This window comes from Haliaeetus albicilla, chromosome 10 (genome assembly GCF_947461875.1).
Source record: "Haliaeetus albicilla chromosome 10, bHalAlb1.1, whole genome shotgun sequence".
Lineage (NCBI taxonomy): Eukaryota > Metazoa > Chordata > Aves > Accipitriformes > Accipitridae > Haliaeetus > Haliaeetus albicilla.
This window is the reverse complement of record NC_091492.1, coordinates 29,845,346-29,861,312: the sequence shown is the minus strand read 5'-3', so window position 1 is coordinate 29,861,312 and position 15,967 is coordinate 29,845,346. Positions and strand designations below refer to the sequence as shown.

Below are 15,967 nucleotides of genomic sequence, written 5' to 3'. Positions count from 1 at the left end.
TTCATAAAACCCTAAGCATGCTACAGACCATGCCACAGGGTATCTCTAGCTAGGGAAGCCAAACATCTAAAACTTATGTCCTTTACATTGTAAAAACATGATTTTTTTTAATTGCCAAAATAAGTAAGCTATTACTGGTTTACATTTCAAACATTAACTTCCAACTTTGAAGTACATTTCTATCTGAGCTGAGATGTGTAACAGACAGAAGATAAACTGAAGCTGAACCTATCCCATGGAATCTGTCACGTTTGAGTACCTGTGCTCGAACAGTGCAAGCAAAGCCCCACATAGCTTTGTCTGGAGTGTTGTGCTCACGACCACTCCGCATTTCAAAGGAGAAGGTGACTGTATCTCCTTCCACCTTAAAATTTTGATGGGGAGGAAGGGGGGAAAAAAAAAAAAAGAAAAGAAAAAGAACATACATTTAAGAATTGAGGCAAACAAATGGGCTTTTCATAAAAGTGGCTTATTTTATGGAGTAATGTCTTTAATGACAGTTATCTAAGTATTATTTTTATCTCCAATTATATACTCTGATTTAAGATTCTTCCCTTTTTGTAAGAATACCTTTTAGTGGACAATTTGATTTTAATTTTGCTGCTAGCTAACTATAGTAAAACAAACCACCATAGTTGTAGAATCAAAAGTAGAATTTATCAGTCTGTGTTACTTGGCCTTGATTTTCATCAAAACACTTTCATTGTTTGTCTTCAAGAAACCATGCAATAATCAACAGTTCTCTTCCTGAAGGAAGACAGACAAGCTCTTCAAGGAGAAGAATGTCAAGCATTAATAGAAGAATTTGCTAAAAAAGCAGTATAAAAATCTATGTCTGAAAAATAAATGAAATTCCATTAATTGTGAACAATGGAGTGCTTGTCTGAAATTGCTTTCCAGTTTATTACTTGTTGGTTTTCTTTTTTAAATCATTTTTTGTTAAGTATATAAACCCAGTTTTAGTGTGGGACAACGTAGCAGCACAAACATGTAAGAAAAAAATAAATCATACTGCATACAGTCTGAGGGAACATACTGCAAAATTCTTGAAATACTAAAGTTTCAAGTTTGAGGGATTTTTCTGTCTTAGCTTTACTGCCAAAAGCATCCAATACAATTTTAAAACACAAACGCAAATGGTTGGAAAGTTGCTACATGTACTACTTGTTGTATTTGTGGGTTACTGTTAAAAAAATGCAGTCATGACCATGGACCTTAAGAAAATATGCACAGCCTCAGAGCGTGCAAGAATTTCTCCTAGGAAGATATACTTATGAGAACAGTAGTGCCATTAGAGACTCCAGGACTGAATCATACCAATAATGAATTCCAGTAAGACATAACAAAACAACATAAACTCAAAGAGAGGCATCACACAACATACAGTTGAGTTTAAAGTTATTCCCCAAGGACATAAAAGCCCACTTAAGTGATCTCATCATGGATAACCATACACTTAAAAGCTTGCACTTCATTGCTATAAGGGTTAAAATGGACTCGACATGGTTTCCAAGGGGGATTTTTCTGTGTGAAATATTGTTGGATTATAATACTGTACCTTTACTAAGTCTTTCGGCCAACCAGTTCCTAAGACACTACGGCTGCCATATCCCAGTGTATTGCCTCCATACTCAGCAACCTTCCTACTGTTTGTGTTAGGACCAGCATAGATCACCAACTTCAAAACATAAAATACACTGTTAGACTGTAAGAGAAAAACAAGAAAATCTAATAATAATAATAATACTTAGCACTTACACCGCGCTTTATATTTTCAAAGCGCTTTATCAACATTAACAAATCCTCACAACAGCCCTGTGAGGTGAGGTGGCAAGTATTATTATCCCCATTTTACAGATGGGGAAACTGAGGCAGAGAGGAAATTGAGTGACTTGCCCCCGCGGTCACACAGCAAGTCAGCAGTGGAACTGGGAGCAGAAATCAGGAAAAATCCTAACTTCCAGTCCTCATGCTGAGCTAACTAGAACATACTGCCTCTCTACTAATAAACGGATTGATCCTGCTCCCAAAGTTAGTATTTTGTCAGTGACTTCAGTGAGAACATGACGAGGCCCACAGTTTTCTGTAGGAGTTTAACCAGTAATGGGCGACATTTTAATATTAAAGACACTTATTAACTAATGGGAGTGAGTATCACAGGACTTGCTCTGTGTCGAAGAATATATGGCAACAATTAGTAAGCAGCACAAGTAGCCCTCTGATTATACAAAGTAAATAAGTGCTATTAGTTGTGTTCTTGAAATTGAAAATACTTGTTCATATTAATCCATGTAAACAAGCCATTTATCATCAGGGGAAAAAAAAAAAGTAACCTTTCCAGTTCTGCCCAGTTTAAACAAACTGGGCTGATCTACAAAGCTACAAAGTAGGTAAGTAGATTAAAATTTGAGAAATAAGGAAAACAGAACAACAGCAAAAATGAGAAGGAAGTCAAACTTTGACAGTCTGAGCCATCATGAAATGAACTTAGAAAATGGAAGAGTTGGTATGAATTCCAGGGGGAGGGGGACGGGGGGAGGACACGGACACGGGACGGGACAAAACAACTCCCCTCCCCCCAAAACCCCATCCCTCTGGAGTCTACTATATTTTCCCTATTTCATGACTACCACTACTTCCAATATCTTTTGAGGAAACTTCCTTATTACAGAGCTTAACTCTTAACAAAAGATCCTCACAACTGATAGGTTTTAAACACTGAAACAATCACTGGATATTATGTACTGAAACAATACACAAGAAGAATTAAGCATATATTCTTTTTGGGTTGTTTCTTCAAGAATAATAGTAATTAAACACAAACCATTTATCTTCATCTTCCTGCCTCTTCATGTCAACAACTCTTTGTACATTTTCTATCATTTAGCTAAGTCTAATTGTAAGATGAAATTCAAGAATTCTTTTGAAGTTATTCACACTTGTGCCACACAAGAAATAACTTCTCTGCATCCCTGTACTTTACATCCTTGAATTAAGTAGACTGTGACATTACAGTGTACACAAACAAGGTCCTATCAATAAAAACCTCCCACATTATCCTGATCACTCAAAATAAGGTGCCATGAAAGACAAGGGGCAGAAAAGATGAAAATGGGAAGTGCTGCTGCTGGAAATATATAGAAAAGAAAGTATTTCTGAATTGGCCCTTGCTTACCTTATCGTAATCATATTGTGAAGAACATCTGTTGTCAAATCTAAGATATAAACAGCGAGCTCCTGGAATATGTACAGTTTCTTTAAATTTATAGTTATCCCTGACAGGGTGAACTGTTTCTACAGTCTTCCCTGCAGCCCAGGGAGCAGGGATCTTCAAACCCGTAAGAAAACCTGGTTCTTCTTTCTCTTCCAGCATTCTGAAATTAGAGTGAAAAATTAGTCTTAAAATTCAACACACAGATTTCTACTATGTATTCAGACATCAAACTACAAAGTACTTAAAATCACCTCTCAGTATTGATATTTAGCGACACAAAGTATTGACTCCTCACTTTAGGCATAACTGTATCGAGGGAATATGCAGAACTTATATAGCATAAACTCTGTACATGAGAAATAACTATGCCAATCTCTAACCTGTAAAGTCTGAACTTCTTCCTATGCTTTCCAATTTCCAAATTATGGTAAACAAGCTACAGTAGCACCATAAAAAAAGTAAATTATACTATATATGGATTCTAACACATGATTGGTAGCATAAAGAAACCTTCCCTCCTGCAACCGCACCCAAAACAGATTATACTGTCATAAAACAACGTGTCTAATATATCACTGAAGCTTATAATCTGGAGGAGGATTGAAAATAAATTCTTCTGAGTTTCCACACAGTATATTACATATTATCACTATTTCTAAGCAGAAGCTGTGTAACTTTGAGCTGAGACACTGGATTTAAATGCAGAACTTAAAATGGTTGTTTTGCTCTATGTAAATGAAACCATTAATATCTTTCCAATGTAGCTCATGCTGCTAGAGCAATTTACATTTTCTCATGATGGTCTTCCTTAGCCTAATTTATTGTAAAAGGAACACTTAGAATTAATTCCTAATGCTTGAAGTGAGGGAAAAAATAAAACAAACCATACCCTGTGCAAAAAAACTGAAGAAATTAATTATTTAATTCTATATGCAAAAAAATTTTAGAACTAATTGCCTTTTGTAAAGGCTTATATATCTCTAAGACAGCCTTACAAACCATTACAGCTTTGCCTTAAAAAAAAAATTTAAAAAATTGCTGCTTTAAGATTTATCCCATAGCAATGGTCAAATGAACGTTACAGCTAAGATATTTTATCCCATGAAAACAGCAAAATGTAAAGAAAATCACCTCTCATCAGGTAACAGTTTCCCTTTCTGTTCTGATGCACCACTGGGGGAACTGTTCAGTTCTGAGAAAACTGGAGACTGAGTTTTAAGCAGCAGTGCAGTCTGTGGCACAAAATATACAGTGTTAGAAATGTGCAAACAGTAATCGTTTTAAGATCTCATTATTGAAATATATTAACAATCACACTGTATGTTGTTATTGACAATAAATCACTACTTAGGAGCTGTTGTACCAAGTCAAATTTAATATTCAGCATTATCAGCTTTTGTAGCTGTTGAGCAATTCTTAAACGATGATCTGTCAATCACTCACTGCAGAAAGTTGACCAAGACCTACAGCATTTTAGAACACGCATGCCACATGTCTTTCCCTTTGCAGACAACTGCTGACACAAAGACCCTACCTGACTTGTGTAAAGAACCAGCTGCACCAGCTGAGGCATCAAGGCATCAGCCATAGTTAGAGTTTGCAAATTTGGATGCATCAGAGATGTCAGTAGGACAGGAAGCAGATGACCAAGCATAGTAGCCTTCGTAATTTGCTCCAGGCCTTTTAATCTGTAGGGAAAGTCAAGGTTTACATAGTAACAACTATTTTCATAGAGTATCACTACTATTTTTAGTCATCTGTTTAATCTTGTAACAGACTGCATAAGTCAGCAATTCAAAATTCAGCAGAGAACACTTGCATTATATTTAAAAAAAAAAACACAACAAAATTTTAGTATCTTGCAAACATTACAATTTCTTCAAAGTGTTAGCATCCTAGTCTTTGCTGTCAATTTTTACTAAACAATGACAGATCAGAAGACGGTAAATCAAGAGTTTAATAATTACTTAGAAAACTACAAGCTCCCATGGGCATGGGATGAAAGTCCACATCAAAGACAAATGTATTCGTTCAGTATGTATATTAGGCTCCTAGCACATGTAGCTCAAAGTACTTTAAAACAGTCTGTATCTACAAAAATATATTTGAGCATGAAACCCATCTGAAAATATCTTAGAGCAATTGTGCATTGTCAATAAAAAAACCTAATCTTGCAGGTGCAGAAAAGCATAGAAACTGAAACCTGAAACACAACTGGGAGAGGGAGGTGTTTGTTTAATGAGATAAAAGGTTCACAGCTTTTGTTTACATCCCATTCCTGACATATATTTTTAAGTGGAGGGGAGACAGGGAAGGGCAAGGTGATGCTATCTGATGAAACATGCAGGATATCATAACAACATCCAAGATTTGTCATGGATAAAATATCTAGTCCAGCTACTAGAGATGTAATAGTCAGGAATTTAAAAATAAAAAAATTGCCCTAGCTTACAGGAATATTCCCAGCTGACTGACTACAGTTTGTTTCCAGTTACCCTGCTTATAAATACCATCGTAACTCACTAAAACCTTACCAATTTGAAGTTTCTATAGATTATCAAGCTAGTAGTACTGACATGGAGAGTCTGATTATAAATTCTTCAAGAGATAAGCGCTAAGCAAATGCTATAGTAAGAAATAGCTCCTATACATTCAAAGCTCAAGTATGAAATTATAAAGAATAAGTAACGCTGTGCTCGTACAATAAGCCACAAAAAGCAACAGCTTACTGTTTTCAAGTTAGCATACTCATTTTTGTCTTACCTTTGCTCTCTATCAGAAATGTCACTGTTTATTAGTGCTGTAGTGACTTGTTGCAGCATTTCTAAGACTTCATCACATCCTGTCAAAATCTGTGTAGCAAGAGACAAAATGCTGGTCTTCAGCTCCTAGGTACAAAAAGAGTTACAGGATACTTAAATTCTTAGAGAATACAAAAAAAAGGACAACAGAACAAAACGATGGATTTCCAAATTAAAATAATGATAATGTGACCTGGCAGGCCTGCAGCAGTAGATTCATCCAAGACTTAAATTTGATTAATGCTAAGCCCCAAAGTGCTGGGAGAAACTAGGTGCATATTTTACAGGATGCACATCCAGTTTCTAGAGGGAAGGAATCCCCAAGTCCAGCACAGGAGAGCGAGCTGTTAGCCAGCCAAGGTACAGCATTGGTGACAGAATAGCAGGTATGAGGATCACTGTAGAGAGAGAAACTGAACAATGAAAACATGGGTGAATAGTGAGACAAGAAAAGTACTACAATATTTAGCATTTACTCAATGAGCGTGAACAAATAACTTTCAACTGCAGCAGTTTACAAGCACACAAAGTCTTAAAGAGTAGCAGACAAAACCAGCTTAAACAACACCAGAAATTCAGAAGTCAATACCATTATAGAAGAACTGTTACTGTTACAAAAACTACTGTGACGAGACAGCCTGCATGCTAGGACAAATCTGGCTTCTACGAGTTCATTCAAGACTATTCCAGCAGTAATATGAAATGACACCATTTTAATAAACCTCATACCAACAAAACAACCACTGTCCACAAAACTTGTCCTCTAACAGTTTCCTTGCCACAAACATTACTCACTCTATTTCAGACAACAGATGTAGGTGGTTCTACATAAGCTTTATTAGATAAAACTGCAACAAAGCAGAAGCCAGGTAAGGCAAACAAGAAAATCCTTTCCTATTTAAATCTGAAAAATATATTTTCAAGGACTACTTAAGTCATTTGGAGAAGAGAAAGTGTGTGTGGGGGGATAGTGTGTCCAGAAAGGATTCCTGGCACATGAATTTTCTTACTAGCACATACTAATTAAAATACATTTTAAGCCTCATTATAAGTATATTTAGGAAGGGAAGTGTCTGCTCTCACTGATAACATAGAGCCCAAGCTGGAATACTGAACGCAAAACAACTGCAGACTTTAGCTGGAGAACAAGAAAAAAATGTCTACAATAACTTAACTATATCAAGACGAAAAGAACCAACAAAACAGCGTAAGTAGAATGCATTGCAGAAACAAGAGGTGTCACAGGAACACTGACTGTAGAGAACCATACTAGAATAAAACTTGGTGTTTACCTGTACCTTCAATGTCTCTCCCTGCAAGGAGCTGTCACTGTCATCATTTTCATCAGGTTTAATCAAAATAGTGTTACTGAGGAGGTGGTTCTGTACAGCCATCAGATACCGCAAACACGAAGATGCAGCCTTTAACATAAATAAGTACACTTTACATTATCTAAACTCTTTAATCAACCTTGATTCAGGCAATCCTTGTACTTTGAAATATAAAAGATGAAAAAAGTTGAGGGAGAGAACAAGCAAAAGCAAAAAATAATTTCCCTTGAACAGAAATTTTTTTTGCTGATTTAATGCAAGCTTGTTAATACATATTTAAGTGAAAGAGCTGGTTGCAAAACACTGAATTTTGTGAAATAACTTGCAAAACTTATAAAGGAGCAGTACCATTTTATTCAAGTATGTAACATTATAGTAATATTCAACTACTGTAACATTAATTAATTCTTAAAAGATAATGCCACCATAGAGCTAAATTTAATTCACATTCCTGAAGGTGATGGTTCCATGCTACTACTCCTTTCTGATCCTCCTGCAGCGCAGGCCGTGACTTCCCAGTGTTTGCATGCAAGCTCACCTGCCTTTGCCATCAACTAGATCAGGGAGCTGATCCTGCTAAAAACATCTGTGCATACTTTTACCATTAAATAATGTCAACTTTCACTCATTTTTGTCTGTAAATGATAATCCTTTCTGCTTGCATGAATCATTATACACAACTGTAGAGTTTATTTTGTTGAAGTTGTAATGCTTTGAAGATTGAGATAAACAAAATTCCTTTAAATTGAAACAGCTATCAGAGCAATTGGAAAATATATCCACATATACACCTGGTTTGGGATTACTGTACAATTTACTTTGCTGTAAGAAATTGTTTCTTCCTTCCCTGCACAGCATAAACAAGACATTCTTTTCCTGTATTTGTTAAGACATACAACTATAAAAGTTTCACCTCTACACTTTCAGTGAAGATGATGGATTTAAGGAGGAAAAGAGCCAAAGGCAAACATACTTTTATCAAAATACATTTTACTTACAGGCACAGTTGAAAGAAGCCTTTGAAAATCATCTTTAGATACAGTTTGGCACTTGGTGATTAAGACACAAGATTCTCGGACAACAATCTTGAGAATGTAGTGCAACAGCTCATCATTTAGTCTTCAAAAAAATGCAAGAAAGATGTAAAATGTTAATAGCCTAATTATGGTGTATTTTGTGTAGCTCATCTCAAAAATCTCTGCAAGCTTTATCATAAATTATGTGAAACCAAACCAAGTATCTGTTCAACTTCAGAGATTCAGACACAAAGAAAATCAAGCCTGAAACACTGAACAACAATCAATGCAACACATTACCAGTGATTTCCTGCTCTGTGCTGATATAAATCTATGACTTCTAATGACTCCTAAAAAAAAGACTCCTCCCAACTTGAACAGGTACTTGAGATTGACAGTTTTACTGCTGAAAAGTCACCTAACATAGTGATATGGAGAGCAATGTCATAACATCGTACTTATGAATTATCGTCCACATTTACCATATACATGGTAAGTAAGCAGGGAATCCAAAACTAAGTCAGCATACAGAAGTCTCCAAAGTTTCCCCTAAAATGTCAAACCTCTCTCCCTTGTCCTAGCGAAATTCTACCCACTATGGACACAAAGACAGTATTTCAGCTCACACTGCCAGTAAGGTAACAAGCAATTTCAGCAGAATTTTATGCAAGTTTACCTAAAGCAAATAACAGAAACATACATTATAAAAGGGGAGGAGGGGGAGCATATTAGAAACATACACTATAAAAGGGGAGGAGGGGGAGCATATTGTTGCATTTTACCTATAATGATCATCATCTTCACTTCCAAATCTGTTGTTCTGAAGCTGTTCAGCTAAATTAGTCAGGATAACGTCGCGAAGTTGAGAGAGACCACTATTTCTCTCTCCTAAAATGGAATGCAAAAACTTTTGCAAAACAGCATTTTATAGAATTAATTTTTATTTCTTCAGATATCTTGCTTAATATATGCTACTTCTCAGAAATCAGTATATTTACAATGTAACCCAATTCCCTGCAAATATTATAGGCTGTTGAAACTTCCTCTCCACATAGCATTGTTTTAAACTCCAAAGACTTTGACGCACAAACACGTTCCTACAAAGTAACGAATTACTGTGCATCAGCTGCTTCTAAGTCCAGACTCCCATTTCATGGTGAATGCAAGTAGATTATGACTCTTTCACTAAGGACTAAAGTTACCTCTGGTTACTGTGTAATTGCCATGGGTAACATTAACTGCTAACTAGGTGTTCTAAAATACAACCTGGACAAGAAACATTACTAATAGTGACAAAACAGAACTTTAATGCTTTTCAATTTCAAACAGCTGCCTGATTGAGAAAAATTTTCCTTTTCTACACCTTACATAACTTGACCATGTAGCCATTCAGAAGGCAGTTTCAGAATTTGAAGCATTCCATAATTTCCTAGAATAGGATGGGTTTAAAACAGACTAGTGCTCAATATTCTGAACTATTCTCCCTCCAGAGGTTGAGAAGTATTTTCACTTTTTGTATTCAATTAGAAAAAACCCCACACTCTCACATGTCAATAAGACACTCTCACCTTCAGTTAAGACCAATTTCAATAAATTATTGATTTCTGCTTCTCCAGGATACAGGATATTTAAACCAGAGCTAAAGAAAAAATAAAACCATGTATTACTTAACATATTTAAAAGTGAACAAAATAATTTCAATGGACACGTGAAAAATGGCATCACAGAATCTCAGCTTAGTCGCTCTAAATGTTACGTCAGATACTATGCAATAGCTTCTTCCAACTTAGAAAGGCATCCTCTATATTTTAACATTTATATTAGTCATAAAATACATAGCTGATTTCTCCAGAAATCTCTTGTAACCAACTATTTTTTTATTGTTTAGGTCCCAAAGCTTCTCCAAGAGCTATTTGCTTCCCTCTGAGAAACTCCATATTAGTCACTTGTATATATGATGGCACAATCATTTTTTCAAGAAACAGACAGATGTCAGAAAAAAATGGATAATGGCTTAGAAAATGACTCAACTCTGGTGATAGGGTAAGAGCTGTGACTTACCTGTGATAAGAACAATGGAAAATGCAAGAGACTAACCAAGAAGTCACTACTGTTACAGTTTTATACTTATTAAAGACTGGCTCCTTGTAGAAGTCTTAGTTTTAGCTACCCAGGAGATTCTAGAACTAGCATTTTGGAAACAACACAGCTATGCATAAACACTCCTTGTGGAGATATTTTTCCCCTCTAACTTGTGATGAACTTCATCCTTTCTACATGAATTACCACATCAAGATAGAAAGATCACAATAACTTCAAAGGAGTACTTTGTGACTGTCTGAAGCGTTGAAACTATTATGCAGACTTCTTTTCTTTTTCCCTTTTCTTTTTCAGTAACACTCGCATAGAAAAGAAAACTGATACGTTTTTCAGCTTCACACTGAAGCAGAGATTACTGCAGCTTCCCTCCCTCTGGCTCATGCTGACCAACTTGATACAAACATCAGGAAAAGTTATACATTGTAAGCTAAGTTTGAGGTTTCCATTGGTATCAGAATCCCCTAATGAGAAAACAGAAAGAAGGAGATATTGCCTAATCCCCACCTCTGATTTTTTTACAAGTCATTGGAGGCTATAGGGTTAAACAAGGGAAAAATGCAGCAGCTGTCCATACAGTTGACAGGATACACTTTCCCCTGTCAAAAAGCAAGATCCTGAAAATGCTAGCTAATCATACTAAGATACACTATTCTTCTTCACTCAGAGTTGCATAAAACCACTGAAATTTGGAATGTCGTGATTCACACAAAAAAAATGCACGTTGATCTTCAGAAGATTTTGTTCTCAACCTTTGGAGCACTTCCCACTTGAAAGCAGATTATATTTGTACTTAGGACGTTTGAGACAGCATTCCTTGTCCTTGAGATTTACATTATCTCCTTTTCGTGATACGCAATCACACTTTTTGCTCGCTTCCCTGTACTTAGTCATTCTGCTATTTTGACAAGCCGGAGGAAGGAAATTACACAGCATCAGATTCAAGAGATGCAGTAGCTAATGTGATGTGGAGCTAAAGCAACCATCCTGTTTAAATGTTTGATGACCTGGTATACCAGCCCAGAGACATAATGCCCACCCTTCTACCGAAATAGATTCCTGTTTTCTAAACATAAACCTGACTTTCTCAAGACAGTCTTACTACTGTGCTCGTGTTTTTCCCTGGGCTTTCAGTCTTACAGCATTCCTCAAGTATTATTCATACTGCTTTCCATTATATTCTTTTCATTTAGGAGGATTTCAGTACTGTCTCTTGAAACACAGGTATAACAGCTTATAACATTAGCTTTGCCCATTCCAGAACTCCAATAAACTATATAAGCTAAATGTGGAAGACATTCTAGCCATCACTGAAATGCAGAAGACTTTGCTTGAATAGCAGCTGTATTATAATAAACATTAACAAAACCTAAACAAAGCCAATAAAAAGCAACAAATGAAAAATATGGAAAGTAATTAGTTATTTCACTGTCATCATGACAAACACATTGTATTTCCTTTCTTCCACAGATATAAATCATAATAATTTTATCATACTATGTCAACCTAAATTTTATCATATTAATTTAAAATTAAACCGCTGAAGACAATTCGAATGTTCAGCTGTTACAACATTTTCAAATAATCTAAAATCTAAGTTAAGTTTAATGTGACGAAGCGGATATTTACCTAATAGCTAGACAAACCTCCTTCTGAATTTCAGAGCAAATTTGATCCCTTGGTGCCATCAGTAACTGCCAAAGTAATAGGCCAGACCTTCTAACAATATCTCTGTTTCTTTCGGTTTGTGGGCTGAAGAAAAATTTAAAAACCACCTAAGGAAAATTAAACACAACAATATTAAAAACTTAAACACTGTTCACATTAACTCTTTTTCTGCAGTCAGTTTCTCAAACTAGTTGTCTAGGTCACTAGAAATCTCAGAGTCGAAACTGACTTTGGATCAAAAAAAAAAAAGGAAAAACAAAAAAAGAAAGAAATAAGAAAGTAACCTCTCTGGATTTTATTTTAATCTATAAAGGTAGCAATTACACTTACATTTAAATTAGGACTCTTGAATGGGTGTGTAAGATACTGCAAAGCCACTGCTAAGTCAATCTCCATTAAATTGAATGCAATGGAGGGGAAAAAAAACCCAACTAATAAAATCAAGTGGTTGCCTGTATGCTAAAGCAACTTTTTTCTGTGTGTGTGTTTATTGCGTAGTACATTTAAAATGCCCTTGTACCTGAAAGACAACAAGGATGCAGCGTATTATACATGTATCTCCATTCACCATAGCTTTTTCCATAATGTCACAAATACTGCTGAGATGATGTGCTTCAATTGGATGCTGCTTGCCCAAAAAATTTGTTATGGGAAGATTGTTGCTGGCTGCAAGCAGGTTGAGTTGGTGGATACACATGGCACCAACATGGTGCAGTAACTGGTTAATAACCTCATTTGTGGTTGTTGCATCCCCTAGAAGAAGAAAAGCAGTTCAAATGCTGTCTACAAACACAGACCATAGCATTAGCATTTGCTTCTAGAATGCAAAATATCATCATCATCATCTCTAACTTCAGGACACCTGCCCTCGTGATAAACAAAAGAATTACCCACATCACTTTTTTAATGTGCTAAAGGTAGCAAGAATCTGGAAACTTCCACGTCTCGCTTTTTCCTCTCTTAAAGCAAAGATAAACCATGACCAATATTTATGAACAACTTTTCAAGAATGAACTCAACGTTTAATAGAAAATTTCAGGATGTAGTTTCTGTATATTTACTCTATGATAATCGTACATTTCATTTCCACTTTGTATAAAATGCTGACTTGTAGGTTTACCTCACCTTTGGGCTCTGTAACGACATGACTCACTCCCAGTCTCTGACAGACACAATGGAATGCCTGGTTCCCGGGATTACACCACTGATCAATATAATCATTAGAGCATGTCCATATCATGTTATTCATAGTATCATAACAGGCACCTAAGAAAAGGAAAATATTTTGCACACCAAATTTTAGAACGTTTGTTCGAAAACCAGACTAAAGTATTTTTATAGCAGATATAAATCCAAATTATTTGCTTTAAAAGTTCTCTGTCATGTGACAGCAATTTAGTAACAACGCATTGGAATGAAAAACATTAAAAGGAGATTTCTTAACAAAGGAATGAAGCAAATGCACATCCCTTTTGATGTTTCAAGTACATGTATAACAGCATGCGTTCCAGATAAATAATGAGCACTGGAGTATTTTCAAGTACATAATCGGTATCATTCCTCCACAAACTTACCACACATTGCCACAGTGCATAAACTAAAAATACTCAAGTCTGGCATCAGATACTAGGAACTTCTAGGAAAAGTAGAGGGGAAAAAGTTTCAAAGTTATTTTGCTACAGCTATTGACAATTAAGCATCTTAGAACTCATTTTAAAGGCCTTGTGGTAAAAACATAGTAGCTTTAATAAAACTGACAGTTTGCATGGTGCAACTGTTAAAAAAAAAATTAAGCTTAGAGAGTCATCTCCTCAAAAGCTCAAAGCCTACAAACACAAGCAGGTCCCAAACAGTAAAAGGAAAGGGATGAGTGGATTATAGGTGCATTTGTTCTATGACAGAGGCATTTACCGTACTTTAAAAATTAAAAAATTACCTATTTGTCTACATGTTTCAAATGACTGAATTTAATCTCCAGTAACAGTAGCCAACAGGTTAACATACAATTATACTTATCCATGCATCCTAGTATTGAGAATATCATTTAAAGCTATTTATCACAAACATTTTTAAGACATTTGTTTTTAGGCAACATAAAACCACTGCTTATTAAAACGCTAGCAATGATATGCAGTGTTTAAGTAGCATGGACACTGTTCAAAAGATTATTTTATTATACCAAGCAGGGTTAAAAGGAAAGGGGGAAAAAAAAAAAAAAAAAAAAAAAGAGTCCTGAAGAAAACACTCATGAAGTTTCAGTCATAAAGTGATAGGGAAATCAGAAATACCTACAAAGTCTTTCCAGCTAAGAGGCATTTATTTATTTTCAAATACAGATATAAGATACTCAGAACTTTGTAGCACCTTACAGCATAAGCAGGGTATAAATATCAGACTTCTTTCAAGACTCTTTTCTGCTACAGAAAACACTTTTCTTGAGCTTGTGTGCAGCTAAAACTGCAAAAGCAAAATACCAGAAATTCCTTCAGGGAATTCTGAACTTTCAAAAATGTTAAATTTACAAATTTTCACCATAGACATGAAACTCTACCAACTGCAGAATTGCTTACTGCAAATTAAAATCCAGATAGATTATTTAGAATCTAAGTGTTGAATATGTCTAGTTCTGAAATATTCCCAGAAAAGAGATCTACTTCTTACCAAGTCCTGGAACTAGAGCACCACGTCCAAGTGAACTTCCTGCAGCATCAATGAGATCTGCTCGGCTTGTGAACTGCCCATCCGAAATATTGAACACCAAGCTTGAAGCAAGAACTACACAGAAAAAAGTCTCCGATAAATTTCTGAGAAGTTTATTGTATTTCAGAAAACCAAGGTCTTAAAATCTGCCACAAATGTATCTGACTTACTTTTTAAAGATGACAAAGCACTTGTTCCTCCAAAGAGCGAGCGTGTTGCAGAACTGCCTGATCCACCTGGAGGTGGGACCAACATCACCAAGTACGTTCCACATGTGTATATTGGAGTCTTCCTTAACATTTTCAGTGGCAGCCCACAGCTAGTGTTTGCAGCTGAAATATTAAACAGAAAAATATAACACAAACGTATATTTCTTCAGAACATTAAAAACTTGCAATAAAAGGCAGCAAACAAGGCAGATTTAGGGCTTCAAATAAATCAATACGGAAATTCATTTAAGCTACATTTTGCAGCATTTCAAAGTTGCTTTAAGAAGTTGTATATAGGGGTGGCCTCATATTCCCACACAATCGGCTTTAATCCCCAGAAAGATACAAACAGTTTCACAGGTTATTTAACTAAAGAGAACAATTAAAAAAAAAAATGGCAATCTCTAGTTTCCAAACCAGGAAAATTAGGAGCCTAAAATTTAAGTATAAACAAAACTGCTTTAAGAATTACATGGTGACAAACATATTGAAAGCAGTATCTCAGAGCCAAATAATCTTTTAACATGAAGAGATCATTTGAGATTCACTACGCATTTACTATTTTAAGTTCTCCTGCTCCACATGAAATGTATAGTGTCATAATGATCTAGCTCCTGTCACAGCTGATCAACACTTTTCTGAGCATTGACTAAAGAATTATCCAAGAATAACCACTTCTTCTGTAGCACTCTAGTTGTTAACTGGCAAAACACAGCCTTCAAAATAGCTCTTCAAGCTATTCTTTGCCCATTTCCCTGTAAGCATATCTATTTCCTGTATAATTTATTTTTATGGAAATGCCTGTAATTGTTTAAAATTGAAGAAGAAAAACTCACGTACATATGAAGGAAGAAGAGAAGTAATTCAGGATAAACCAAACAAAATCTTAAGACAAATCTTACAAAGCTCCAGATCATCCTGAAAGCCACCA

At 35.6% G+C, this 15,967-nt stretch overlaps 1 protein-coding gene across 4 annotated transcripts in view; it reads right to left on the bottom strand.

Moving 5' to 3' along the window:
• HECTD4 (HECT domain E3 ubiquitin protein ligase 4) overlaps nt 1-15,967 on the bottom strand; it is a 79,372-nt gene that overhangs the window by 40,456 nt on the left and 22,949 nt on the right. The window contains exons 9-23 of one of the 4 annotated variants that reach the window (XM_069794619.1): nt 14,998-15,159; nt 14,789-14,902; nt 13,253-13,393; nt 12,648-12,880; nt 12,089-12,234; nt 9,931-10,001; nt 9,145-9,250; nt 8,345-8,465; nt 7,308-7,436; nt 5,978-6,102; nt 4,749-4,902; nt 4,346-4,446; nt 3,176-3,374; nt 1,559-1,705; nt 260-364 (exon numbers count right to left, since the gene is read on the bottom strand). In XM_069794619.1, the coding sequence (XP_069650720.1) occupies nt 260-364; nt 1,559-1,705; nt 3,176-3,374; nt 4,346-4,446; nt 4,749-4,902; nt 5,978-6,102; nt 7,308-7,436; nt 8,345-8,465; nt 9,145-9,250; nt 9,931-10,001; nt 12,089-12,234; nt 12,648-12,880; nt 13,253-13,393; nt 14,789-14,902; nt 14,998-15,159 (2,054 nt within the window). The remainder of the gene's footprint in view (nt 1-259; nt 365-1,558; nt 1,706-3,175; nt 3,375-4,345; nt 4,447-4,748; nt 4,903-5,977; nt 6,103-7,307; nt 7,437-8,344; nt 8,466-9,144; nt 9,251-9,930; nt 10,002-12,088; nt 12,235-12,647; nt 12,881-13,252; nt 13,394-14,788; nt 14,903-14,997; nt 15,160-15,967) is intronic. The other 3 variants (XM_069794621.1, XM_069794620.1, XM_069794622.1) reach the window with 3 other exon arrangements.